At 43.2% G+C, this 26970-nt stretch overlaps 1 protein-coding gene across 4 annotated transcripts in view; it reads left to right on the top strand.

Annotated features, from left to right (window-relative positions):
- Dym (dymeclin) overlaps positions 1-26970 on the top strand; it is a 272516-nt gene that overhangs the window by 47813 nt on the left and 197733 nt on the right. For 2 of the 4 annotated variants that reach the window (XM_060377039.1, XM_060377037.1), the window contains exons 6-8: positions 6718-6790; positions 21145-21270; positions 23268-23410. In XM_060377039.1, coding sequence (XP_060233022.1) covers positions 6718-6790; positions 21145-21270; positions 23268-23410 — 342 coding nt within the window. The remainder of the gene's footprint in view (positions 1-6717; positions 6791-21144; positions 21271-23267; positions 23411-26970) is intronic. The other 2 variants (XM_060377040.1, XM_060377038.1) reach the window with 1 other exon arrangement.

Here is a 26970-nt window from a genome sequence, read left to right as displayed (position 1 = left end):
TGAGCCCCCATGTGTATCCAGGTCCTCTGCAAGGGTAGCATTGCTCTTAACCACTGAGACATCTCTCCAGCCCTGTGTGTGTGTGTGTGTGTGTAAATGAGAGCAGGTGTATGGGGCACACGCTATGCTTTGACATGCAGGTAGAAGTCAGAGGAAACTTTCAGGAATCAGCTTTTCCTTCTATTGTGGGTTCCTGGCATCTGACTCAGGTTATCAGGTTTTTATGGCAAGCGCCTTTACCTGTAAAACAATCATGCTTGCCCTCAAACATAATAAACATTCCCATTTCTGCAGCAAGGAATGGCAGCATAGCAACAAAAGATTGGACCAGAGTTAGACCGAAACCAAGCAAGGCAAACACCAAATTCACTGGCTGTATGCCTAATATCTAAAGCTTAAGAGACTCACCTGCCTCTGCTCCCAAGTGCTGAGATTAAAGACATGCTGGTCCTTAAAGTTCTCTTTAAAAATTACATTTATCTATTTATGTTTGCATGTGGGTTGTTGAGAATGCCATGGCATGCATGTGAAGATCAGAGGACAGCTTGCTGGATCCTTCTGCACTGTGTGGGTTCCAGGGACTAGAACTCTAGTCATCATGTTTGGCACCAGGTGTCCTTACCTGCAGAGCCATCTCACCAGCCCCCTATAACTTTGAATTTACCCCCAATCAAGTTCATAGGACATGGGCAAACCGAGCCAGGTTCTTTGCCAGAATGTGACTTAAATGACCTTTTAGCTTACTTCCTGATTCAACCAACTGTTCTGTCTGAATGTGATGAGCCTGATCTGTGGTCTGCTGGCAAAAGAAGAACCCCCTGGACTCTGCCTAACTAATCAAGGGCTCTTTGAGCCCAGAGTTCTCCTGCTGAAGACCAGTAGTCCAAGAGCCCAGACCATGTGGTTGAGCTTATCACAGCAGCAGCCACATTCACGGTACCTACCGTTTCTCTGCATTAGCTCCTTATCTTGTTGTCAAGTACCTGACAAAGCAGTGAAAGGAAGGAAGCTTAAGAGTACCGTCCAGTCCAGGAAGGCATGGTGGTAGGGGCAGATTCAGCTGGGGCTAGCTGTGGGCAGTGCTGCCTGCATTAGGATAGACCGTCTTTCCCTCCCTTCTTCCCATCAGCTAACATAGTCTAGAATCTTAAAAACATGCTATATTTTTATTCTTTTCTTTCTGAGTACTGAGAGATGAGCAGGGCTTTTACTCAGGATTGTTTTTATACTAATCTTCATGTTTTGACATCAGTAGTACTCAAAACAGTTCTACAAGGTAAGAAAAATGTCCCCTCCCCCATGGGGGCTGGAGAAACGGCTCACTGGTTAAGAGTATGTATGCCGCTCATGGCCAGCAGTGGCATTTCTGCGGGTGCTAAGGTGGAGGAAGAGACAGTTTGAGCTTAGACTAGATCAGATCCTTGAAAAGCATGAAATAGTTCAACATAAAAATATTGGAAAATGATTATTTTATTTCACTTATTATTTTATGAGGATTGCTCTCAAGCACAGCAGGTTACATGTGTGTTCATCTTTGCTTTCTCTTGAAACTCTGGTTGCAAATTTAAATCTCGGATATGCTGGGGACATCTTGGTGGTGTAGAGCTACAGCCCTGATAGTGGGGAAACAGATAAATAACTTATTAGGGGAGAACATGCTGACACTTCAGACGTTAGAAAGTCAGGAAATAAAGAGTTTAGCAGGTCAGTGAGAGCTGAACGCTAAATGCTTTGTTTTTGGAGGGCACCAGAAGAAAGCCTCTTGTTCTAGAACCCTGCGGAGGCTGGGGCCTAGAAGTGACAGGTGCCTCAGAGGCAGGCCCTCAGGGCTGCTGGGAAAGCACTCGTAGGCTGAGGCTCTCCTCTAGCCTCAGTAGGCCTCAGTTCTGAGGCCACCCGTCCCAGTGTAATATTGTGAGTTTATTTTCTGTTCAGCTCACCTGGCAAGGCCTCCCTGGGAGCCTCCTGGGCATCCCCTAAGGGCGAAGGCTGAAAGCACAGGAGGGAGCTGCCCTGGCTTGGCTAGTCAAGTGCAGGCATTTGAGTGTGACCTGGAGGTTAGTGGATCCAAAACCAAATGAACCAAAATAGGAAAGAAATAGGTTTGGTGTTCTCGATGAAGCATCTGGGAGCCCTTCAGAGGGAGACTGTCCACCTGCCCTGCATGCTCTCTGCCAGTGTACACAAAGCTTGTAGTTAGCCTTTGCCTCAGGAGCAGGTAGATGGAGCCCAAATAGTGGAGAAGAGCAAATAACTCATAAGAGAAGAGCAAATAACATGTTAGAGAGCAGTGTAAGCAAATGAGAGAATAATGTGAGATAGGAAATCTGTAGAAACAGACTTTAAAATCTTTACCTGTTCTAACACAATCACTCTCCTTCCCATTCTCTGCCTCAAAAGCATTTGAACACTTAGGCAATACCCTTGAAATCATGGTGTTTTGACTTGCTACATTCCATGGAGGTTGTGGTGATTTGAATAGGAACGGCCCATAGACTCATGTGTTTGAATACTTGGCCGGTAGGGAGTAGCTCAGGACATGTGGCTTTGTGGGAATAAGTGTTGCCTTGTTGGAGGAAGTGTGTCACTTTAGGGGCGGGCTTTGAGGTCTCATAAGTTCAAGCTAGGCCCGGTGTTATACACATTCTCCTGCTGCTGCTGCCTGTGGATCAGGATGTAGAATTTTGGCACCATGTTTGCCTGAACGCTGCCATGATTCCCACTGTGATAATAATGGACTAAACCTCTGAAACTGTAAGTCAGCCCCTATTAAATGTTCTTTTTTCTTTTTATTCTTTTTTCTCTTTACTTCTTTTTTCTGTAGTCTTCTCTCATATATTATATCCCAACTGCGGTTTCCCCTCTCCCAGTCTTCCACAAGCCTGGCATTCCGCACCAAGGACTGATTTTTTTTTAGGAATTTTAATATAAAATTTAATGATGCAATTTGATTATTTATATATAAGCAGAAGTAAAAAAAAAATGAACAACAACAAAAACAAATAAATCAACCCAACAATGGAAATATGTGACTCAGAGAAGAAAGTTTATAGTTTATATGTCAGGGAGGCCTGCTCACCATAGCAAGGTACCTTTTCAGAAAACCTGAAAACATAAACTTAAGTTGATCTTTGCAGAAAAATAGAGAAATGCCTCTGGGCACTCCACTCCTGAGTTCCTGTTTGGTCTTTGTAAAGGTGCTACCTTAGGGTTACTATCGCTGTGATGGAACACCATGACCAAAAAGCAAGTTGGGGAGGAAAGGGTTTATTTGGCTTATACTTCAATATTGCTGTTCATCACCAAAGGAAGTTGGGACAGGAACTCAAACGGTGCAGGCACCTGGAGGTAGGAGCTGAGGCAGAGGCCGTGGAGGGGTGCTGCTTACTGGACTATTTCCTCTGGCCTGCACAGCCTGCTTTCTTATAGAACCCAGAACCACCAGCCCAGGGATGGCACCACCCCCCATCGGCTAGGCCCTTCTCTGTCAGTCACTAATTTAGAGCATGTCTTAGAGCTAAATCTCTTGGAGGCTTTTCCTCAGCTGAGGCTCCTTTCTATTTTATGACTCTAACTTGTGTCGAATTGACACACAGAACCAGCCAGTACACTCAGGAGTCCTTTTGCAATCACTGGAACATCATCATTTAAATTTTACTATAGGTGCACCTGGTGCATAGTGGAGTTTTTTCTGTTTGGTCACAGAAACTGCAGACAAGCAAAAGCACTGACGTAATTGGAATGTCATAGAAAAACAGCTCATAAATACTATAATGCATCGGCAAATAGATCTGTGTTAGAGAGGAATGAATTCATTTGTTTTTTGTGATTAATTTATAGGAGCATTTTGGAATGCTGCTAATTAAACATTTAATATTTTAAAGTAACACCAATGAAAATAGGCAAAAACATAGACTCTACCAAGCCTCTCTGAATATAGGTATATGATAAATCTGATTGTGTGTTGTCTGTTAGTTTTGAGTTAGGGTCTTGCTGTGTACTTCATTAGAACTTATTTTGTAGTCCAGGCTGGCCTTGAACTAAGCCTTTCATGTGCTAGGCTTGCATCTTTGTACAATAATGCCCCGCTGTGTATTCTGTATTAAATAAATCAGTTTGTTCTGGCTTTCAGACACTGTAAACTGTTTTTTAAAGTATGTCTCTGTACTTGATTAAGGTTTTAACATTTGTCTTTGGCACAGTGTACTTTGGGCAGTACTGAGAAACTGGCAGTGACCCGAATGCTGAGAGAGCAGGAGCAATTAATTCTCTCTTTTACCATTGCTTTTATTTCATTTGTTCAAGATGTATTTTCACTCTGTGTGTACGAGTGCTTGTCTGTGTATATGTGCGCCATGTGCACACTTGGTGCCTGCAGAGGCCAGAGGCCGTGATGGACAGTGTGAGCATCCTTGTAGATGCTGGAAACTGCACCCAAGCCTTCTGCAAGAGCAGCCAGAGCTTCTAACTGCTGAGCATCTCTCTGGCCTCCATTCCTTTTAATGAATGGTCCACATGTGTTTTGTTTTGCTTTTCATTACTGCTTTGCTTCTAATGATCAGTGAGGATCTCCACTTTTTTTTTTTGATACATAATCATTAGCTTAAAATGATTGAAATTATCTAAGCCAAGAAAGTGAAGGAAGAGAGTTCAGGTAGCTCTCTCTAATAACAACCTGGAGTTAAAGTAGAAATTGGAGGATAAATACTCCAACTGAAGGCCGTAAAGGATATGTATGAGTGAGTTTGAGCTAAATTTGCTTAACTGAACTGAGATCATGAAATAACGAATAAGAAGACGATGAAAGAGCTTCTGGGCTACGAGGCAGTAGAAGGCAGTTGGGTGTGGTGGTGTGTATCTGTAATGCCAGGCTGAGGTCCAAGGAACTCCAGTTCAAGGTTATCCCAGGCTACACAGTGAGATCCTTTCTCAATAGAAAAAAAAGAGGCCACATCAGAGAGGTGGACTGGATAGTCAAGAGAGGGTGAAGAGGTCTGGGTTTTAACACTGGGCTACTAATGCAGTCAGCAAAAATGAAAATTAGAAAGAAACAAGTAGGGTTAGATAGACGGCTCAATGGTAAAGAGCACTAGCTGCTCTTCCAGAGGACCCAGGTTTGAATCCCAGCGCTCACATGGCAGTTTACAACAGTACTCCAGTCTCAGAGGATCAAGCTCCCTCTTCTGGGACCTCTGTGGTGCAGGCACACATGCAGGCAAAGCACTCATGCACATAAAATCAAAAGGAGAGGAACAAGTGTAGTGTTGGAAGCACCAATTTTGAACATTCTGAGTTTGAGATAATGGCTCCTCATCTTGGTGGTCACTTCCAGTAGACAGTTGGCTGGAGTCAGCAGCCATGCCCCTCCGAATGCTCCAGGTCTTATCTGATCTGGGAACTGATCAGAGCCTGTCCTGGTGAGTGCCTGGGTGGGGGATAGTTTGATAGGAAACAGGATGGTAGACGAGAGGCTAAAAGGCAGCCTGTCGGTTTGGGAATCAGCAGCATGTAAAGTGTGATGGCTGGGAGAGAATAGCACGAGAGAAGACATCCAGGCAGAGAACTTGCAGGCAGTGTTCTGGAGGAGTGCTGGGAAGAAAGGTTACAAGTGAGGCTGTATAGGAGCTAGGAAATCATTTCACGAAAGAGTAGACGTCATTAGTGTCCAGAACCCAAACTGGGAGTCTCAAATAACATCTGGCTTAAGCAGTTTGGAGGCCTCTTAGTTGTGAGAGTTTGGAATGTCATAGAAAAACAGAAAAAATGTCATAGAAAATTGCTTGTTGTGTTGGTGTGACAGTTTGCATCCTGTCTTGCCACTTACTGATTCTCCGATCAGGAAAGCTGTCTCATCATTGGCTTTTTTTGTAAAGAATTTGTTACCTTCCTGTCAGAATTCATTCTGTCATCTCTGGCTCTCAGAGGGGCCTGGGGGCTCACCAGGATCAAGGGCAAGGTCCTATGAATATGGTGGGGAGGGTTACAGGCCTAAATATCTTTGCTTCAAGCGAAGCAGCTAAAGCAACTTTTAAAAAGTTACTTATGTCTTTGACTCTAATATAAAATTCCACCAAAAGAAGCAGTGTGAAGTAGAAGAAGTTTGAAAATAATTAGTCTGTGGGAGCCTTAAGGTATTTCTAAGCTACCAGGAGTGGCAGTAGATACTTGTAATCTCAGGATTTGGGGGAGGCTGAGGCAGGAGGCTTGCCAGTTGAGGCCTACTCAGTGAGACCCAATCTTTTTTAAAAGGAAAGGAGAAATAAACGCAGCAAGATTCTTGAGCAAGTAAAACTGCTTGGCATCACCATGCAGCCTGAGCTTTCCAAACCCTGAAACTCGCATAAAGGTGAAGGCCAACTCTGAGGAGGTGTCTTCTGACTTTCACATGTGTGCCACAGTGCACACACACATTAACATGCTGAATTTCACGTGTGCTATGGCATATACACACTGATATTCTGACTTTCACACCTGTGCTACAGCACACACACACATACACAGCAACACATTGACTTTCACACATGTGAAAGGAAAAAATCATTAAAAGTTGTTTTTAAGGTTCTATTAGGTGCTGACTTGTTCATGATTTGGATTTTATTCAGAGGTCAATTTTGAATATATGTAATAATTTTAAGTTATTAGAAATGAAAACTTAACATCTATGTAATTTCATCTATCGTATACCTTGTCAAAACAAAGTTTTATGTGTCTTACTAGGTTCTGACTCTGAAGATCTTTTGGAAGAATTGCTCTGCAGCCTGATACAGTTAATCACTGATACGCCACTCTTGTAAGTTCTGCCTCAGCCAAGCTTCACCTTCATTCTATAATGAAAAATGATAATCGATTGTGCTGAGGAGGTGTGTGTGTGTGTGTGTGTGTGTGTGTGTGAGAGAGAGAGAGAGAGAGAGAGAGAGAGAGAAGCATGTACAGAGACCAGTAGTCAGTGTTGGGTGACTTCCTTAATCACTTTCCTCTCCCCTTCCACCCTCTCCCTCCCTCCCTTCTCTCTCTCTTGTCTCTCTCTCTCTCTCTCTGTTTCAAATGCTCTCTCTGTCTCTCTCTTTTTCTGGGACAGGGTCTTACCATGTAACTCTGGTTAGCCTAGAACTCCCTATGTAGCCCAGCCTGGCCTCAAATTCACAGGGATCTACCTGCCCATGCCTCCCAGCTGCTGGGACATTAGAGGCCACTGTGCCTATCTTGCCTTATTTTCTGAGACAGGTCTTTTATGGAACCTGCACTTCTCTGTCTTGCCTGTACTAGCTGGCCAGCAAGCCCCAGGGGATCTGTGCCAGCACTGGGGTTGCAGGTGTGAGCCATCACACTAGGATTTGATGTGGGTGATGAGGATCCTAACTCAGGATCTACTAAGCTGTGTGCTCAAGCCCCATGTGGAAGAGCTTATAAATTCTGGCACAGTGTTTAAGGATTATACACACATGTAATTCTTTTATCTCTTTTTATCTGGTAATGTGTAGACTGTTTGCCTGTCTTGCTTACTTTTCTTTTGCTGTGACAAAATACCTTGAGCAAGGAAACTTATGAAAAAAAAAACCCATTTAATTTGTGGTCATGGTTCCAAGATGCGTAAGAGTCTGTGGCCACCCTGGCAGGGAGCATGGCAGCAATCAGGCAGGCATAATGCTTGGAGCAGGAGAGCTCACATAGAGAGAGCTAACTGGAAATGGTGTGGGCTTTTGAAACCTCAGCGCCCACTCCCAGCAAAGCTCACTCCCAGCGACACACCTCCAACAAAGCCACAGCTCCTAATCCTTCCTGAACAGTTCCAGCAACCAAGGACAAAGCATTCAGAGATATATGAGGTTGGGGGCCATTTTCATTCAAACTATACCACCTCCAAACAAGAATTGCCTGTTAAGGGAGAGCGATTAAGTCCTTCCGTAGTATTAACAGAAGCCGGGCAGAGAATTACCATAGCTTGGGTAAGAAGAGATCTTACCAGTCTCTGTAAACAGTCTGAGAGAAGCAAGTTGAATCCAGTCTTTGTGGTAGAGAAAGCGAACTGACCACAGAGAACACTCTTTTCCCTTGGCTTTTTGGCTTTGTTTTGGGGCTGTTTTAGAGAGGACAGATTTCTTCCCAGTGCCCTTTGAAGCTAGGTGTGTTCCTTGAGATGAAGTTGGGGAGGTCCTCCAATGGGGCTCTGAGTGAAGTTCTTCACAGGGAGCTGACTCAGTGAAGAGGGGTATGGTTTTCCTTCTGACAGCCTTTCTCCTGTGTCCTGGAATGCATGCGAGGTCTTTTGAGTTGCCGCCCCATCCTGGCATCACAAGCCAGTAGTCTCATAGAGGTTTTGCTTTGATGTCACTGAGCTGCTGAACCAAAGTCAGCAGCTGCCACCCACGCCCTCACCCTGGACTTCTCATATGACAAACAGACCCTTAGTTGTTCATGCTACTGTAACTGGGTTTTGATCACTGCAGCTGAGTGCAGTTCCTACATGTATAAAAATGTGTTTGTCATGATCCATTGCTTATCACCCCTTTCACTACTGATGCTCTTCCAGAATCCTTGATGCATTTCTGTCATCATTGCCTTTCTTTATACTCTGTCTACCTACTTACCTTTGAAAGGACATGAACCTTTGTAATACCTGTGACATTCTTCCATCCCTGAAGAGCTAATTTTGTTATTTTTGAGAATTTACAAAACTGTTGCTCTTGATGGTGTCAAATCTCAATCCTCCAGCCTTAGCTTGTGAGTAGGTAGGATGAAAATGTATATTTTATTACATTTTTTAAATACACTCACTCAGTCTCTGTGGGCATGCACATGCATCCATGTGTGTGGGCATGTATGTGCCATAGCATATGTGTAGAGGTCAGAGGGTAGCTGTGGGAGTAAGTTCTCTCCTTCTGCCACGTGAGTCCTGAGGACTGAACTCAGGTCATTAGGCGTGGTGGTAAGCACCATTACTGGATCCATCTCTCTGCTCCCAGAGATACGTATTTTACAGGAATTACATTTACTTATTAAACAGGATCTTGTGTATCCCAGACTGCCCTTGAGCTCACTGTGTAGCTGAGAATGACCTTGAACTTTATATAAAAGTATTATATATCTATGTTTTACCTGCATATATGTCTGTTTACCGTGTGTGTTCCATTGCCTGAGGAGACCAAAGAGGATATCAGACCCCCTGGAACTGTAGTGCTAGAAGTTGTGAGTGGCCAACTGCCTAGGGCGCTGGGTATTAAGCCTGCATTCTCTGGAAGAACAGCCATCTCTCTAGCCCAGCCCTGCACAGTTTCTCCTGCTTTTTTCTGTGCCAGCACACCCAGTTTATGTGATGCTGGAGGCTGAACCCAGGCATGCTAGGTGTGCACTCTACCAACTGGCCCGTATCTCCAGCCAAGAAGAGGGATTTGGTCCTAAACGGGCTATTTGCCTCTAGCTCAGAAACAAAAGACAAGTATTTGTGAGCAAATAGGCTCTTGGGGACACTGTACAGAATCCATCCTTCTACTAGAGCTGGAGAAGAAGCACCATGCTTGTCCTGCTTTAATGGCTCCTCTGCAGCCTAGATGGTGAGCTGAGCAGACTTGCCAGCTAGGGAAGGGCATGGGGGATAGCTTCCCACCAAAATGCCTGAGATACGCAGAATTGTTCACATGTCTGCCAATTTTCTCTCTCTCTCTGTTTTGAATATAGTTTTGTTTTAATATAGTTTGGTGTGGCAGTTTTAATATAGTTTTAATATAGTTTGGTGTGGCAGTATAAGCCCAGTTTTCAGATTTGTTGGTAACTTTTTGTAGCAGTGTCACATGGTTTGGGCTGTTATAGTGATACATAAGCAGGCCTTGTCATCTCACAGAGCACATGCATTTTAACTTCTTTGTTTCTTGCTCTGTCCTCTTCTTACTTGGAAATTGAGGCAGTGTTCAGATCATATTGAACTATGGATAAGAGTGTATCTTGCAAAGAGTAGTGTCCTTGGAGCATGGACTATGAGTAATATTACAAGATTGCTGTGAGTACGCAGTGTCGCTTATCTGTATTTCATCTTAAATGATAAAAAAAATTGCTGTCTCGGTTAAGCCATTGTGGCTTGGTTTCTGGGGTGTGTGTATATATATATATATATATATATATATATATATCAGAATTTTTTTCAGATGGGGCTTGAAAACTCATATATTGCCTGTTCTTTTCTAGTCATGCTAAGCTAGATGTTTTCTAAGTGTCTGATTTAAGTTTTTAAATTATACTTAAACCAGGTCTGGTAACACATGCCCATAACCCTAGCACTCGGGAGGCTGAGGCAAGAAGATGGAGAGGTAATGGTCAGCCTGGGCCACATAATTAGTTCCAGAATAGCTTAGGCTACATAGTGAGACCCAGTCTGAAACAAACAAAAAATCAGGCTTTTAATAACATTTGGCTTTGTTGCCAGGTACCAACTATTGAATGAGCACAGACTTTTGGCCTTTATTGATCATGGTTTGTTGAAGTTAGGGAGTTGGAAGTAGTAAATCTGTTTGGATAATAAATAGATACAGTGAATGGAACAGCCTTGGAGAGGAGCAAGCAGACAGTGCTGCAGTCTATCAAGCATTCAGTGTTTTAATGTGTTTATACGTTTTAAATGAACTGAAAACGCACAGGCAGCCAGATGTCTTGTGTTATGTATGCTCAGCTCTAACCAGCTGCTGAAACGATTTCTTATGATTTAATGTCCTTGGAAGTCCATCTTACAAGAAGGTTTGTCTTGGTTACAGTTTCCATGGAAAGCAGCTATTCTGTAAGTGTTTCACCTACCCCAGCTGCACTGCAGCATTCCAGACCAGCTTGTAACTGAAGGTGGATATTAGCCTGAAAATGGGAAGCAGTCTAAGCTCCTTAAGATCATCAGCCTAACTATACTGCCTTACAGTTGCTCTTAGCTTATCTGTGTTGTATTAGGAGGGGATTCATGAGAAATTAATTTTAATAGCCAGGTAGAATAATTTCAAACTAGCTTAAATCTTATGAGGCTCTTTTAAATCAGTCTACTAAAAGTGAAAGCAAGGTGATTACTAAGAATAACATACTTATATACATTATGTATGTGTGTATTCATCTTGCATATATTTATTTAGATATTTATAAATTAACCCCCCCAAACAGCTCTTGTGTACTCTGAGCTGGCTTGAACTTGCTTAGGATGACCTTAAACTTCTGAATATCTTACCCTCAACCTGAGTGATAGGATTATAGGCTTACACTATAATGCCTGGTTTGTGTAAGCTATTAGATGATTTTTTATTAGAAACAGGATCAGGCTAAGGCCAGTGGTCAAGTCTCTAATTCCAATTATTCAGGAGGCTGAAGTAGGAGGATCTCAAGTTCAAGACTTGCGTAGGTATAGATTAAGTACAAGGCCAGTGTGAGGAATTTAGCGAGATCTCCTCTTAAAATAAGGAATGAAAAGAGGACTGGGGACGTAAGTCAGTAGAGTGCTGACCTGGTGTTCACAAGGCCCCAGTCCTGACTGCAGTGTGTCAGGTCAGCTGAACATGGAGAGAGGCTCTTCAGAAGTTCACTGCAGTGAACTCTGGAATCTTTTAAATGTTTTCATTAAAGCTGAACATTTTACTAGCAAATCTGTGATAACATCACAAGAATTAGTGGCTTAGTTATGTTAATAAAAGTAATTTAGAAGTCATCCTTTACAAAACATACCTCATTTATTCTTTGGGAATTTCATGTAATATCCTTTGATCATATTTATTCTACTCCTCCAACTGTTCCTAGGTCCTTCCACTTCTCTACCAGTCCATGCTCTCTCTCTTGTTCAATAACAATAATAACTAAAAACAGAGCCCATGAACTCCAGGTCGTGTTGGCCACCTGCTCCTGGGTGTGTGGCTTTTCTGTCTACCAAGTGTTATTCCATTGAGGAAAACTGACTTCGCCTCGCCCAGCAGCAGTCAGGTGCTCCTGGCTCCTTAGCTAGAGGCGGGCCTTCAGAGATGCCTCATCTCCAAACCACAACAGAGACAAGGTGACGGACAGTAGCTAGGCCAGGCCTTTGAAGAAGACAAAAGGAACTGGTTAGGGACCTCTTCGGACTGAATGTGTGTTTGTAGATAAAGGCTGTGTTAGATTGATAATAGCAAGTCTGGAAAATTAAGGCTGGAAAAACTGTGTTGTTTGAAAGACAGAATGTTAGGTCTAAACTTCAGTTGTATTTCAGATTCTGGATCAAGATACTACAGTAGAGAGAAAGTATAGCTTTCTTCTCAACTCCACTTTGGAATTAAAGGAGGTTGGAAACTGATTATCTGAATTATAAAATTCAGTACATCAACAAGATTTCTGAAATACAGTAGTTATAAATGCATATTTATTCAGGCTATAGTCTTTAGGTATTATATTTTGAAAAACTGAGTACCGAAGATGTTTTCTGCTGACAGTGACAGTCATGACGGTTTCTTTGTTTTTGAGTCAGGGCCTTACTGTGTAGCCTGGAATTTACTGGATCTTACTGGTTGGCCTGGAACTGTTATGTAGACCAGGCTGGTCTTAAACTCACAGAGATCCACCTGTTCTGCCTGTCATTGCTGGGATTGAAGGCGTGTGCTACCTGGCTTGTGAAGTCTCCAGTTGTCAGTGAGAATGAAGGCACTGAAGCCCATGGTTGGGGATGAAGGGCTTCGCTCTGGGGATACTTTCTTTAGCCCTGCATGATGATCACAGATGTTTCTCCACAGCCACCTTCAGTGGAAGGAAGGACTGGCTACAGCTAATAAGCATTTAAATTTTAAGTGCTGCAAATTGAAATGTACCGCTTTCTGGATGAATAAGGAATTTAAGACATAAACACTAAACTAAAGAATTTCTATATACCAAGATGGTATTATGTATTAAAAGGTTATTTTTATTTTTATTTTTATTTTTTTAATTACAGGTTTACTTTTAGGATTGAAGAGATGCCTTAGTGGTTAAGAGCACTGACTGCTTAATTTGATTCCCAGCACCTATACGTTGGTTCACAACTGTGTGTAACTCAGTTTCAGAGGCTCCAGTGCCCTCCTCTGGCCTCTTTGGGCACCAGCATACACATGGTACACAGACTTAAATGCAGACAAATCACTTATACAGACAAAAAATAAAGTAATAAAGATTTATTGCTTTGAGCTCTGTGTTGGCTATGTGTACCTGTGTACAGTACCACAAAGTCCAGAAGAAAATGTTGGATCGGAGTCCATGCATCTGGAGTGCATGGAGTGGTTGTGAGCTGCCTAACATGGGTGCTAGGAACTGACCTCAGCTCTCTGCAGGAGCAGCACTTAGCTGCTGAGCCATCTCTTCCAGCTCTCACAGTAGGTTTTTTTGTTTATGATGAAAATTTATGATGGTACCTTGGTTTGGGGAATACCAGTTAAAATTTTTGGTATGTAAAATTTAAGTCCTGGGTTATTGAAGAAATATGACTAAATTATAGGATAGATGTTTAAATTTTTTCCCCTCACAGATGCCTAAATGATTATTGTTAAGAACTATGGGACAGCCAGGCACAGTGACACATGCCTGTAATTCTAGCACTCAGGGAGGCAGAGGCAGGTAGATGTCTGTGAATTCAAGGCCAGCCTGATCTACAAAGAGAGTCCAGGACAGCCAAGGCTACACAGAGAAAGCCTGTCTCAAAAAATCAAAAAAAGAAAAGAAGTAGAAGAACTATGGGATATTTTTTGTAGAAAAAGAAAACCACTATCTGGACCCAGGCAGTAAGTTTTAAATCAGTTCTGTTCCTAGCTGCTGTCAGTGTGACACCAGGCCTCGGAAAGGATGAGTGTAGCTCGTGATTCTGAGTATCCTGAGATTCTTATATGGGATCTGGAGGCCTAGCTTGGTGCCAGGGCACATTCCTAGTAAGAGAGATGACCCTGGGTTTAATCTCTGGCACAAAGTATTACAGCCACACCTTTCAGTTTCTTCAGTTTTAAAATTAGTATCACTCTTATGACAGCATCTGAAATACATACCACCATTTTTTATTCTCCAATAGCTATTTCTAAGTGTTCATCTTAATCATTTAAACTTGTCAGTTGTTTTTATTAAACTTATGTTCCATTTACGGTACCATCAGGTTTCTTATCCAATTGCAAGTCAGAGGAGCATGTTTTTTCCTTCTGTGTTCGTTAACGTTGCCGTGAGCCAACACTAACACCCACTTCGTGATGGCTTTTGTGTTTGTCCAAGAGTCCCCCTCTGCCCCAGCAGAGCAGCACAAGGTCATGGCTCCTGTCTTTTTATTCACATGAAATTAGTAACTTGCTCCAACAGTGGTTTGTTCTAGGACATTTCCAGACCAGATGGTGGAAAGTTCTCAGGGTAATATGGCAGCCAAAGTGGCACTTCAGCTCTCTAAAGTTGACTTTGTTTTGGCAATTGTGTAATGAAAATCTTCTGAAGATTATACAAGGACTTCAAAACAAGAAAGATCTGTTGGCTTAAAACAGTCTTTATTTTTGAAAATCACTCTACTCAGCATGGTAGAATTTTGGTTTCTTTCAAGTATTGGCCTCTTGGACTCACTTCCCTGATGACTTGGCATTTAAGAAAGCCCAATTAATATTTTAAAATTGGTTATAATAGAAATTTAACATTACCTCAAGTTTTCTTTTTTCTTTTTACTTTTTAGCATTATTGAAAGTTAGAGAAGGAAATGACATCAGAGCTCACATTGCCTATTGTCCTTATTTTCAAGAAAACCAAAATCCATAGATCCTATGTGTTGAACTTAGCAGAGCTAATAAGGAACTGAGGAAGAGATGTAGCTTTCCTAACTTTGGCTGAATGGTTCTTACAGCACACTGTAGTGTGCTGTGAGCTAATTGCAGTTTTTATGCGCTGTTATTTCATATGTGGCCAGATTTTAATGGGTAGAAGTTCAGGTAGGGTTAGTGTCAGTCTAGAGTAATGTATTTTTTTGTATAGGTTGATACTTTGATGTGATTCAAAACCCCATCTATGAAAGTGGATCAGCATTGTCTCTTCATCTTTCCAGCCCTCTTCTTTGCTTCCATAAGTGACTCTTGGTTTTTAGTTTCTTATATACCCTTCTTGGAAATTTTCATGTATATTAGCAGTTAATAGATTCATAAATCATCTCACTTTTATACCAAGGTGGAAAATTCTACATGTTGGTCTGAGTCTCCCTCTGTTTTCATTTTCAAATACAAACTATTGAAGTATAATTAAAATACTTAAAAACGTCTCTTTTCAAAGTAAATGACTCAGTGGTTTTCATTGTATTCACAAAGTTGTACAAGCCTCACCATGATTCTGGCTCAACAGAGAAACCCAAAAGCATTGTCTGTCACATCCTCCATTGTTTGTTTCCATATTGTGGAGTCCTGGAGGGTGGGGTTAGGGACTCTCTTTCAAATTAGGTGAGTACCTACTGGTAGTCATAATCCTTATTTAAATATTTTCCAGCTTGGAATGGTGGCAAGACTGTAATCCCATCATGGTGAGGTGGGGAGAGAAGGGCTGAGACAGGAGGATTATGCGCTGGAGGCTAGCTTGGGTTACATAGAGAATTCAAGGAATATAGATTTTACTATGTGCATTATTTTTTTTTTTCCTTTTGCTTTGTACCAGTACATTCTGTTGCAAATAAGCCTTTAAGAAAATGTTTTTGGGAGAGTGTCTTGCAGTATATCCCTGGTTGCCCTGAAACTTTCTATGGAAATCAAGCTGGCATCAAACTTGCAGTTGGTACCCTTGCCTTCCCTTTATGAGTGCTGAGCTATCTCAGGATGTTGATGTACTTTTTTAAAACTTTCATTTACATTTCTTGTGTCTCCTCTCAAAGCCCACATGAGGCATGTGGGGATCATCTGAATCAGTTCCACATCCCACACCTGGGACCAAAACAAAAACATGTTTCTATCCACAACAGCAGGGTTCTTCTGCCCTACCCAGACTGGGTAGTGGGCAGGCAAGCTTTCAGGTGCTGGTCTCCAGCAGCCTTGGTTCCTTTCCTTCCATGATTGACAGCAGCAGGTGGCACTAGCAGGCAGATGGAAGCAGTGGCAAGTGGAACCCTCTAGTGATAAGCCCCTTGTCAGTCGTGTGTATAGATTAGCCTCTCAAATGCAGTCCTTTGCTGGCTTTGGTATCAGGACCTTGGCTTCTGGCAGAAACCAGTATTAAAGCTCTTATGCTGGGATGTGCGGCCCTGATTCTGGACAGCTTTCTGGAATTCCTTTGGTGAATGGAGCCTTCAGGTTCTCTTCACTTCTCTACTCTCTTGTCTCTGCTTCCACTTCCCTTCTTGTCCTGGCTGAATTGGAATTGTTCTGTGAACCTTCAGTTGGTGGTTCTAACAGAAGACTAGTCTGTTAGACTGTTAGGACAGCACAGTGGGGAACTGGGGCTCATTAAGGATTGTTCAGGAACCGGGCATGGCTTATGCAGGGACAGTTCAGGTACACGCACCCCTCCCCACCATCAGGGACATCAATGGGTGTTTGCAGGTACGTAAGGCCTGGGTCACCCTTTGTCTTCAGCCTTAGAGCAGCTGCTGCAAGGCCTCAGCAACTGCTTTGGTGGTCTGGCATGAGCCTAAGTATGCTGCGAAGCCAGGGCTAGGGACCTGGGTGTGGGTGACAAGTAGTGGGCTGTTTGAGATCCCAGGTCTGGCTATGGGAAACAAGGTGCCAGCTGTGGGGGGCTCTCCCAAGACTGTTCAACTCTTTAACTGTTGAGCTGTTAGTGGATGCTTTTGCCCTGGAAGTCCTGGATTTAGTAGGGACTGCCTTGGACAGTATTGATCCCTCTTGCCAGGCATGTTGAAATTTTACCCACTTGTGTGTTCTTTAGCTATCAAGTCTGGGTACCAGGCTTTCAGTCTAATTTTCTAGTGGTAAAGTTGCTCAGCTACTGTCCTCAGCGATGCCTCTATCCTGTGCCATCCCTGTTGCTACTGGTTTAGCCTGCACTACAGAAAGTGGGCAAGGAAAGGCCACTCCAGAGAATTGGGCCTTTTGTAATACCAGGGCAAATGCCATGGGAAAGTGGCTCTAAGTGTATTCACTAACTGAACCTAAGCAGCTTGCTTATGGAGCTGGAGTGGGGGTGCAGTTGTAGCCTTGCCTCTGGCACTACAGTCATCAAAGCCTGTGTTTTGTCCACTCTTGGCTCTCACAGTAGTCCTTCCATCAGGGAAAGTGCTGCTCCTCTGGTGGGAGAAATTGTGTGCCAGGCTTGAGTGCACATTGGCTACAAGCTGCCCGAAATAGCCCTGACTCCTGCGGCAGGACACCCAGCAACCCGCTGCAGTCTTGCACATAGCTGTTTCAGGGTACCCGTGGCATGTTGAAGGCAACTGGTGCTGGTGCAGGGGAGGTCTTTCTGGCTGTTAGAGCAGTGGGCCTTCCACATGGCAGCTCCAGCAGCAAGAGAAAGGCCAATAGCTGTTCGTGTTCATCAAATCGCTCTGTCCACACAGTGTTCTTGCTTATGTGCAGGGAGAAAATGTCAGAATGATGGTTTTTGGTTTTTGTTTGTTTGTTTGTTTTTGCTTCTTCCCTCATCCTTTTCCTTTCGGGACAGCATTTTGACTTAGTTGTGCTGTGAAATGAGCATCTAATCTGTGGCTTTAGAGACTGTTCAATGTATATATGCACTTGCTGCATTTATTAAACCAGTTTCTCAGCAGTCCACACCCAGACAGCCTGCACCTTACCTTCTGGTAAATAACCCATATTTTATTGCTGTGTAAGAATGACCCTGTCTGGGCACAGTGTTCACATCTTTCATCTCAGTACTTGAGGGGTTGAGGCAGGAGGATTACTGTGAATTTGAGGTCAGCCTGAGACACATAGTGAGTTTAGGGTTGACATAGGCTACATAATGAACCCTAGTCTCAACAAAGAAAGCCCTGCAATTTTTTTTGAATGACCCAAACATTGGCTGTTTAAATGACTGATGTTACTTGGCAATTACTGAGGTCTGAGTAGAGCTCCACCTGTTACTTCCTACTGCAGATGTTGTGGTCAGGCCAGGGCTGAGGTGTGGGGCTTTCGGTGGGGGAGGGCTTGCTTTCTAACACTCTCATTATGGGTGTTGACAGGATTTTTCTCCCCTTGGGTTGTTGGACCCAAGGCCTTACTTCCTTGCTGCCTGTTGATGGGCGGCCTCACTTAGCCTTTTGCCTTTGGGCCCTTCCATGTGTTGGCTCTCAAGACTGACTAGTGAATATGTGTTCCAGATCCCGGGCAATTTATATCAGTAATTATTGTGAGTAGAATCCTGTCTGCTCAGCTGTGCCATCAAAGTGAGTCCTAAGTGTCCAGCTTATTTTTCATTGAGTTCAAGGAACGAATGAAAGATGTGGTGGTGCACATCTTTAATCCCAGCAGAAGCAGGCACAAGTCTGAGTTCAAGGCTAGCCTGGCTTACAGAGTTCTGGGACAGCCAGGGCTATATAGAGAAACCCCGTCTCAAAAAGAAAAAGAAACGAAGAATGCATCCATGTTCTTGCTGTCTCTTTGTCTCTGTCTGTCTCTCTTTGTTTCTGTCTTTGTGTGTGTATGTGTGCATGTGTGTTGCAATGATGTCTCATGTAGTCCAGGCTAGCCTCAAGCTTGCTATGTAGCCAAGGATGACTTGAACTACTGCTCCCCTGGCTTTACCTTCTAAATGCCAAGACTTTTTTGTCTTCATGTCCAGACTTGCTGCTACTGCTCTCCTTTCCTCTCCTTCCCTTCCTTTCTCTTCACCTTCCCTTTCTCCTTTGCCTCTCTTCCCCTTCTTTCCCCTCCCCTAAGGACTTTATTTTAGTGCAATTCATGAATGAGGAAGTATCAAACAAAATGTGGGTTTCAGGTTCCCCTATAGGAAGGGAAAGGAAAGGCATGGGTGAGCTCAAGAACAAAGCCAGGGAAACAAGTGACCTTTCGCAGTTCTGTAGTTCTCATTTGACCAGCCTGAGTCCCTAGCCCTAGTACAAGTCAGCAGGGAGCCTCCAGCTGATTTAAATGTTTCTTTTTCTTTTCTTCCTAAAATGTTTTTCATGTATACATCTGTCTGTATGTGTTTTTCTGGATTGGAGATTGAACTCAGGGCCTTGAAGATGCTGAACAAGTACTGTATTACTGAGGTGTACCCACAGTTGTGTGTGTGTGTGTGTGTGTGTGTGTGTTTGTCTGTGCCTCTGCATGTGTGTGTGCCTGCCTGTGTGTGTGTGCCCATGTGTATGTGTGTGTGCCTGTGTGTGTGTGCCTGTGCACGTGTATGTGTATTGTGGTACTGGGGTTTGTTCCTAGGGCTTCCTGCATGCTGGTCAAGCACCCCATCATTAGCATACCCCCTCCCCTAACTGTTGAGACAGGGTTTTGTGACGTTGCCCTGGGAGACTTTTGCCTCATTGTGTCCCTAAAATATATTTCTACCAGCTTTTAACATACCTGGTTCAGTTTAAACTTGCCGTGTCGAGAGCCAGTTGTCTGTAAATGCGCAACTGTCATTTAGTGACTGGTATGTACTTTGGTACTTCCCATGAAAAACTTCAGGTTTATTAAAATGTTTTGCATGAGTAAGTATGTGTCACATTTTCATAGTTCGCCTGTCAGTTGATGGATATCTAGGCAGACTCTGTTTTCTTGCTAAAGTGAAAAGGGCAGGCATCTCTGTGGTGGATGTTGAGTGCTTTGGGAACGTGCCCAGGAGTGATAACCGGGACACAATGGGTGTGTTTCATTTGAGAAGCTGCCACACTGACTCCAACAGTGGCCATAGTGTGTACCCTATCAGTACTCATCTCCTTTGCCACGCACGCCCTCAACAGAGTTTGTCCTGTAGTTTTCCTGATATTGGCTATTGTGAATGGAGTGAGAGGGAATCTCAAAGTAGTTTTAATTCACATTTGTCTGCTGTCTGGTTAGAGATAGTCAACACTTCAAAAATAATTTTATTGGTCTTTATATTTCTTCTGAGAGGTGTGTATTTAATTGATTGACGTATTTATTGTTCAGCAGTTTTTTATGTGTATGTGTTTATTTTTGTAGTTATTTTAAAAATATTTTATTTTTAATTTTCAAAAAATATGTGAATATTTGTGGGTGTGTGCATTTGTGTACATGGGTGCAGTGCCATGAGGCCAGAAAAGAGTATTAGATCCCAAGGGGCTGGGATTACCAGCAGTTGGAAGCCACTCAAGGTAGGTTCAGAGAAGCAAACTCAGGGTAGCCCTTAACAGAAATAAACTGTAGACTGTCTTTTCTCATGTGTGTCTGTGTGTGTATGTAGGCTCCCGTGCATACAGTGCGAAAGTATCTGTTTATGTGTCTGTGTGTGTGCATGTGCCTGTGTGTGTGTGTGTGTGCATCTGTGTATCTGTGTGCATGCATGTATATGCACATATACATGTGTGTTGGTGCATACCCATGAGGTGAGAGGAGGACGTTAGTGTCTTTTTTTAATCACCCTTTGCCTTATTCCTTTGAGACAGAAATTCTCACCAAACTAGGTGCTTACTAATTTGGGTAGGCTGACTTACCAGACTCCCAGGATTCTCTTACCTCTTCCTCACAGCCCTGGGGTCACAGCCAAATGTGACCATGCCCAACTTTTATGGATGGGCTAGGGATTCAAACTTTGATCCTCATGCTTGTAAAGCAAATGCTCTTACCCAAGGAGCCCCACCCCACCCCCAACATGCTTCCTCAAACAGGAGTAACATGATTACTGTTGAGATTCTGCTGCACATGCGCAGCTGGCTGGAGATATCACACACTAGAGATGAAATGTGTTCTGATTCTGAGAACCTCACTGGCCCCCTGCTGTTGCTTCTCTTCAGTTACATGCTGTCATTGGGTGCTGCTGTTAGTAAACGGGTACACCCAGAGGTTACAGTGGATCTTCAGGGCAGGGCACTGCTGCTCTTACTACATACACCAAATACAGGGAAAATAGAAAGGGGAAAAATATATGCCGGGTCCAACTGTAAGAACTAATGGTGAGAAAGGGGTCTCATATTTTGGCTTAATTTTTATCTTAAGCATTTTTGAAAAATAACCAGAAATATCTGGATATGTAGCTTTGACTGCGTAAATGTACAGTTTATGTGAAAGAGCAGTATTTTAATCTTCCAGGCTGATCATTGTTCTGTTTCCCCCATGTCTTCAGAGATATTACGTATGAGATATCAGTGGAGGCGATCTCAACAATGGTTGTCTTCCTTTCCTGCCAGCTCTTCCACAAGGAGGTTTTGCGGCGGAGCATCAGTCACAAGTATTTGATGCAAGGCCCATGGTATGTTCTGCTTTACACTTGTGATGTTTCATCTGTATGTCTAGCAGTATCTGCTCATGAATGTTGTTGCCTCACCGTCTTGGCATGTCTTCCTGTTGCTCTGTTGCACCTTCATATCTAGCACAACACAAGCCCACATTCTGGTCCTTGTTCGCTGAGCTCTTTTTGCTCATCCCTCAAACTGTTGTTTTGTAGGATAGCTTGGCGTCTTCTCTCTTTTCCTTCTGTCTTTCTCTGTCCTATTTGCTTATTTAATCTTGAATCTTCCTCTTTTCACTAGTTCCTTTTTAATCTACAGTTTTCCCTTGGTATCAGCAGGGCACCAGCTAAGGATACCAGCAAGTCCCTGAAACATACTGTTTATAGGCCAGGAACATCTTCTGTATTCTTTAAATCCTGTCTAGATGACATAATTCCTAATGCAATGTGAATGCTTTGTGAATGATATACTGAATAGTTTGGAAAATTATAAGAAGGAGTAAAGTTCAGTATAGATAAGATTTTTTTTTTCTGAATATTTTCAATTTATGGTTGGTTGAAATAGTGGATGCGGAATCTGAGAATGTGGTCCTTGTGAATTTGACAAGCTGATTTCTGGGGTCTGTCTGGTCACTTTTTGTTTAGACTGTGCCAGTGCCTCTTTGCTGTTCTAACTTAGTGAGCATCTACTTATTTATTATATGCTAAACATATGCTGGGCTTCGGGGCTGTGCTCTGTAGCAGACACTTGTGGGAGTATGGATAAGAATGCTTTTATTAAACACAGCACCTTACCTTCTGTTGACATAATTTTCAGAAACTTTACATCAGGCAAGTCTTCCCAATAAGTTAGTTTTTGTTAAAGTTATCTGGTTGTTCTGGGGACGTGGCTATGGGTGTATACTGTCGAGTGTTATGAGTGAAGGATGTTGTCTGTTCGTTGTCATCACTGTGCTTACCTTGCTGCCATGATTACATTTGCCAAATGTTCACAGGTCCTGTAGAGCCCTTTGGGTAAGTTACATGGGAAAGAGCCCTTGGTGCCCAGGGTTGGAGCTGCGTCTGCTGACCCTGGAAGAGCCCCAGGGTATCACAGGGCCTTGTGCAGTAATCCAGTCTGTGGGTCTCTCTTATTGAAAAGTTACCAGAATTGATCATATGAGCTCCAAACTTACCTTCTCTGTCGAATACCATAGGCCTTACTGCCAAATACCATAGTGAGTTTAGTTTCCACTGGCTTCCTGCCTCATAACGAGGATTGAACTCCAGTGTGGATGGCAGAGGAGACAAACCATACTGGACCCCAGCAGATGACAATTGAAAGTCACTGACATGAAGGGGAGGACCCCGGCTTTGGTGACTCCTGTCTAAACCGTAACAGTGATGGAGTAACCTGGCCTGGAGGTGGTGCTTGCCAAATTAGAGTTTTGACTGGAAGTTCATTCCTTACGTGCTAGAAGTTGCATTTTTCATAGATGGAGAGGATGTTAGTAATCTTATTTTCTAAGTCTCCAGTTTTTATAGTATAATTATAATGTCAAATACTTAAACTAGAATATTGTTATTGGTTCTTATGGTTTATCTTGGAAGCCATGGTTATCAATAATTCATACAAAAATCTACAAGTGGACTAGAGATTATGAAAGTTACTGTGTCACCCATAATTGAGTAACTAGAGTTTTATACTCAAGAAATTAGTATATTATAATTTTATTCTTGTATTTCTCTGCTGATTTTTATATAATAACCTTCCTTCAGTTGCAAGTTGTATTGTATTATCCACTAAATTTATAATTGCTTGCAATTTTATGTAAATGACAAGTAAAGTAACAGATGCTCGAGTTTTAGTGATTCAACTTGTGCCTTCTGGTGTTCTAAGAGTCAAGGAGTGAGTCAAGTTGTGTGATGCTGCCATATTCCTTGAGGTAGTATTAACAACAGATATACCTCTGTGTTGTTATGGAGAATCAGGTGACTCCATGAACAGGAGTTTGATTTTTTTCCTTCTTTCTGTGTAGTCTTCCCTATACCAGCAAACTTGTGAAAACCTTATTGTATAACTTCATCAGACAAGAAAAGCCACCTCCGCCCGGAACCCATGTTCTCCCTCAGCAGTCAGATGGGGGAGGCCTGCTGTATGGACTGGCATCAGGAGTAGCAAGTAAGTCCTTTCAGACTTCGAATCCTTTATCTCTGTAAATCTTGTCTAATTAGGTATAAGAAATTCTGTTCACTTGGCTACCGCCATTATCCATTCCACTGGGTCTGTGCAGCTGGCTAAATGTAAATATGGAAAATAAAGTATTAATTGTTCCTTTCTCTGTGGTGATTCATGTTAAATGTATGCAGATAATGAATAGATTATTTTAGCTATAGGACATAATTTTCAAGACCAAATGTTTACATGTAAATATGCATCCGGTATAAGTTTTGGCTATGAAGAGAAAGTAAACTTGAGCTGTTGGAAGTTTTTTACTTCTGGCGTTGTAGGAGACATCTTTCTGCTGAGAGGCTGTACTGGTTAGGATTTTGTTGCATAATATCAGTGTTTTGTTTAGTGACAAATTGGGAGAGTTGAAGGAGTTTGTAACTAACTCTGCAGTGGCGAGAGGTGGAGCTGCTGAAGAAAAGCCCTTTCCTCCCTCACAGTAGACATCATTTCTGCTGCAGAGTTCAGAGCTGGTCGTGTAGTCAGTACACTGTGCCTTTGGGCTCTTTTCTGACAGTGGTGTCCTGGCTCTGTGAGCAAACACAGCTGAGAACATAGGCTTCATTATGAAGGAGAAGTAGCCCGACCGGGGCAGTCATCTGCCTTACCAGGCTTATGAAATTAGCAGTACTTGGTGCAGAGCTACAAAGCTCTGGGCCCCAAAGGAGCAGGGTGAGCTCCCCACGAGCAAGCAGCAACCGGGCGGGAGCACAGTGAGACTTTACCCTAAGCACGAGTCTTGACGGCTTCTCACCAAAAAGCTGCAGGCTTGTTCTGTGGCTTAAGCAGCTGATCAGTAAGTCAGACTTTCTAGATTTGCCTGCCTTTGGTTTCTCTGTGGGTCGTGAATTTAAATCTGTCCTTACCTTCAGTGCTGAGGAGCAGCCCGGAATGCTACGTTGCATTGCTTCTTCAGTTAACCTCTCACCCTCCCCAGTACAGTCCCGTTTCAGGTGAGGCAGTAGCATGCAGCTCCCTCAACCTCTGAAGGCAACACAGGAATGGCTTTCTAGTCTCACCAGTCCTTGGATCTGGGGGGTCTGCACTCTCTCCTATATGCAGAAAGGCAGAGGCCTCACAGTTCCTGACTCCTGAACCCAGGAGACAGTCTCTGATGTTCTGGATCCAATTATCTTCAACACCCTGGATGTCTCCTCCAGTCTGGGAAACACCAATGTTGATGTTTTGATCCATTTGCCTGTTTACTCACCATTTTTGCAATCTCTGATCTTCTGCCCCTTAGATAAGTTACACACTGGTCAATGCCATCTTTGCATCACCCCACAGGTTGATGTTTGAGACATGGTTTCTCTATATAGTTTCTGCTGTCCTGGAGCTTGGTGTGTAGAATAGACTGGCCTTGAACTCACAGAGGTCCTCTTATCTCTGCCTCAGAGTGCTAGGAATAAAGGTGTGTGCCACTACTCCCTACTTAGGTAATAAAAGACAAGATGACAGCTTGGGAGTAATAAGTGCCTTTCTAGCCAGGCTCGGTGGCACAGGCCTGTAATTTCAGCACCCTGGGAGGCAGAGGCAGGCAGATCTCTGTTGAGTTCAAGGCCAACCTGGTCTGCAAAGCCAGCCCAGGACAGCCAAGCCTACATAGAGAAACCCTGTCTCCAACAACAACAACAAAATCTAGGATGGCTGGAGTGTGAAAGTCCTCGTTAGAACTTTATTGCAAGTGGAGGAGGATAGGATAAGGAAGTACCAAGTACCAGTTCTTCGTTCCCTATACTTTCGCCATATTCTTCACAGAGTAAATGAAAGAAGCAAAAACAGGGTACGCTCAGACTTTTTTTCATTGTCAGTAGACAGTGAGTTATGAGCATCATTGTAATTCACACCCTCTCGAGGAAGCTATGGGAGCTGTTCACAGTGAACCGCTGAGCCGGCATCACGTGCAATCAATGCACACACCTAAGCACTTGCATTTTCTATAAGCTTTTGTGCATGTGAAATGCTGCTCCCCTCTCCTTCTCTCTCCCCTTCTCCATCCTTCCTCTGACTTGAAGGGATCCTTTCTGCCTCAGCCTTCTGAGAGACAGAGTAACAGGCTTGAGCCACCATGATTGTATGCCTTGCCTCTCCTTTCAGAGTAATGTAATATATTTCTTAATATATTAAGATGTTGTACTTAAGCCTGCTTGTTTTGTGACCTTAGGGGGGAAATGTTACCAAATCTGTCTTCTGTTAACTTTTGTGGCCCGAGGTTTTAATTATTTTTTAAGATTTATTTATTTATTATTTATACAGTGTTCTGCCTGCATGTGTGCTTGCAGTATAGAAGAGGGCCCCAGATCTCACTATAGATGGTTATGAGCCACAATGTGGTTGCTGGGAATTGAACTCAGGACCTTTGGAAGAGCACATCTGAGCCATCTCTCCAGCCCCAAGTTTTAATTCTTATGTCTTATCTTCGATATTTTCTTCTGAACTCCCTATCAGATGTACCATAACATCGAATTCTATTCTTCATGTTTTTAAGATTTATTGATTTTTGTCTGTGTGTGTGAGTATTTTGCTTGTATGTATGTGTTTCACATGTGTTCCAAGAACCTGCAGAAATCAGTAGAGGGCATTGGATACCTTGAGACTGGAGTTACAGAGAATGAGCTGCCGTATAGATTCTGGGAACCAAGCCCAGGTCCTCTGGAAGAGCAGCGAGTGCTTTAAAGCATTGAGCCATCCCTCTAGCCCTTTTCATGTTTCTTCATCTTAAGGATAAAAAGAATACTTACTTCATTAAGAATACTTAATTCATACTTCTGTCTCTTTTCTATGCTGGGTGGTTTTCTCATCTTTTAATTTGGTTCTCTGATACCTTTTCAGATGGATCTAAACACTGGAATTCTGCCTGAACTTTCTGATAGTTAACTCTTCACAACAACAGGCAGAAGTTTCTGTCAGTAACAATATACAGTGAAATATAAACCCCAGCGCACAGCTGGGCACAGATTATGTGAGAGATCGAGTGAGGTGAAGCAGTTGTCTGCTGGATGAGAGGCGGTGAAAGCTGGCCAGCCTGTCGAGGATCCTTTACTTGGAGTGGTGCTCTGGAAGCTAACCAGGGTAGTCTGGTGGGAAATGGTGTCAGTGTGATGACTGATCCTGACTGTGAGCTTGATTGGGGTCACCCGGATGTGCTGATGAGGACATCTCCAGAGGGGATTAACCAAGTGGGGAAGGCCTGTCCTGAGCATGGATGCTGCCATCCCACGGGGCCCTGATGGAGTATCCCACGGGGCCCTGATGGAGTGCAGGGGAAAGGAGAAGGAAGCCCGCTGAGTGGTGCAGGCATCCTCCTCCTGCTTCTGACACTGTGCCGTGAGTCGCCCTGCCCTGCCCTCTCCAGCTTGATGGACCATGGCTCTGAGCCCTGAGAAGTCTTTTCTTATTAAAACTGTTCCTCTCAGGTATTTGTCACAGAAAACTGACCAACACACAGGGAACAAGCAGAAAGGATGGGGAGAGTCAGATTAACTAGAAAATGTTTATGAAGCACTTGCCTT

This window comes from Meriones unguiculatus, chromosome 2 (genome assembly GCF_030254825.1).
Source record: "Meriones unguiculatus strain TT.TT164.6M chromosome 2, Bangor_MerUng_6.1, whole genome shotgun sequence".
In the NCBI taxonomy this organism is placed as follows: Eukaryota; Metazoa; Chordata; class Mammalia; order Rodentia; family Muridae; genus Meriones; species Meriones unguiculatus.
The sequence above is the reverse complement of the archived record's forward strand: the minus strand, read 5'-3'. Positions and strand labels throughout refer to the sequence as shown.